The following is a 2,236-nucleotide window of genomic DNA, read 5'->3' as shown; positions in this document are numbered from 1 at the left end:
CATTCAACTAAAGGTGTTTGATCTATTACTTGAACTGAAGAAAGAGCACCAGAGTCATGCCTTTTGACTTGAAATCTATATACATCCCTAGCATTGACAAGCACCTTAGAATCATCACAATGAACCATATTGTATTTTCTTTAATGTTTCAAAACCATATAGAAAATTCTGTTAATAGTTGGTAAGAGGTTCATCACTAAAAATTGGGTGCGCAAAAGATCAAAATAATCATTCAATCTAGTCATAAAACAAATGGAATTAGTAATTCCATGATGGTGCTTGACATTTTTTGTGACAATTGTGCATATAGAATGATGGGAACATGAACAAATAAGTGTTACGAAATCTAATTTGCACAACTTAATATCACAAAACCCTATTCCATCATCCAATCAAAAGTAAACCAAAACAAAATACACTCAGAGCGAAACCAAACGAAACTTCATCTTCTTCTGTTTATTGTATGTTTCTTTTTGAACAAGTTCTTTTGTGTTGACAATAAGATATACACTTTATAAAATATGAAGATCTTCATTTTCACAAACTATAATATAAAATATCATACACATATGTATAGATACCATTTAGAAAGACATTTTACAAATATTATGTATATCAAGTTTTTTATAGATAAACATGTATATCAAGTAAAATACTATATGTATAACATAAGAAACCCTCCATGTAGGGATATAGTAAGATATATATCACATATTGTCACCACCTCCACTTGTGTGATAAGCTTCCCCTAGTGGATCATTATTGTTCCAAGGTGAAGGACAGTAAAAAGGTGGTGGAGGAGGAGGAGGAGGAGAAGGTCCTCCATGTTCTTGAGGATTTGGCAATATTTGAGTATAGCGAATCAAATCGGCATTAGTAGAATCGAGTTCCTTTTGGAGACTAATAACTTGTCTTTGGAGGACTGAAATAGCACCAACACAACCATAAACAGGATCTTTAATTCTCGCCTCGGCTTCATAGGCAAGAGAGTTGACTGCATCTTCTCTTTGATGAGGTTGAACTTCATTCAGAAGTTTACTCACATTGCTTGCACCAAATATTTTGTGAACGTTTGCAAATTTCTGTGGTTCTTCTGGTGGAAAATATGGAGCAAATATGCAATCTGGCATGCACTTCCTTCTCAAAAACTTGCACGCTGCACATGGTGAATTTGAGTACACGCTTGAAGATGCCATTACTTATTATCTTCATACCAAACACAACAAACTAAATTACATTAACTACAAACTCCGAATTATAAATGATATAGCTCAGATACATTGATTATTCAATAAACTTTAAAAAGTAATTTCGTCTTATATTAAGGACCAGAGGAAATAGAAGGAATAAACCTTTTCAGTTTTATTCATTCCGATTAATTTAGAAACTAAAACCTTGAATCAAATCTTACACAGCATGAATTTATTATGAAAACTAAACATCAATATATACCAAAAAGAAGAAGAATGAACAAACCATGTAAATTAGATGATGATTACCTTTCTTTATTCCTCTTGTATAAGAAAGTAAAGGGTTTACAATTAAGATCTAACTATTCTTAAATAATAAGAATAATAATAGAAGTGAAAAAGAGACCAGAAGAGAAGTCTTGGGAATTTACTATTGGATGTGAGAGTTCAGAGAGAAAACCCTAGCTAGTTGTAGGACATGATGAGAGAAAACCGCAAATACAATGACAATAGATAAAGCACATGAGCATTTTCTAGAGAGAGAGTGGAAAAGAAGGTAAAAGACAAAAGCAATAAACGGGGGCTATGAGCTAACATGTGAAAAAGAATGAATATGATATGACACAACCTTGGTCAAGTTTAACTGTGATCATGTGTCCCACTTTCCCCCTGTATATTCTTGAATATCCTATGTGTAGCTATGAATGTATGTACGTTTTCTTTATGGATTTTTGATTCTCCCTGATCTAAACATATTAAAGAGGGAGCTGAATACAAAAAATATTTACTCACCTTCAAAATAAGGAGTTACACGTAGGACAAGAAGAGGAAACTAAGCTCTCTTAGGTGTCCAACTTTCAGGTCCACTCCTTGTGGGTAATCCAATTTGTGATGGATGTTTTTATCCGTCTTTAGAAAATAGTGATGGTCTTCTTTGGTTGTGGTGTAGGTTAAAAGGTAGATATTCGTTCTCCTTTGGTACGGGTTTTTTGGATATTTGTTTGGAGCGCAGTCCTTCTAATTCTACCTGTTTTGTAGTTAATATG

At 33.3% G+C, this 2,236-nt stretch overlaps 1 protein-coding gene across 1 annotated transcript; it reads right to left on the bottom strand.

Moving 5' to 3' along the window:
* Positions 1-460: 460 nt before the first annotated feature.
* On the bottom strand, positions 461-1,546 carry LOC131629150 (LOB domain-containing protein 25-like). The gene is made up of 2 exons (XM_058899950.1): positions 1,500-1,546; positions 461-1,206 (listed from the first exon to the last, which is right to left on the bottom strand). The coding sequence occupies exon 2, from the start codon at positions 1,194-1,196 to the stop codon at positions 708-710; it is 489 nt and encodes a 162-aa protein (XP_058755933.1). The 5' UTR covers positions 1,197-1,206; positions 1,500-1,546; the 3' UTR covers positions 461-707.
* Between the last annotated feature and the right edge of the window lie 690 nt (positions 1,547-2,236).

Source organism: Vicia villosa, unplaced genomic scaffold (assembly GCF_029867415.1).
Source record: "Vicia villosa cultivar HV-30 ecotype Madison, WI unplaced genomic scaffold, Vvil1.0 ctg.000525F_1_1, whole genome shotgun sequence".
Taxonomy (NCBI): Eukaryota; Viridiplantae; Streptophyta; class Magnoliopsida; order Fabales; family Fabaceae; genus Vicia; species Vicia villosa.
This window is presented reverse-complemented; position numbering and strand designations above follow the sequence as displayed.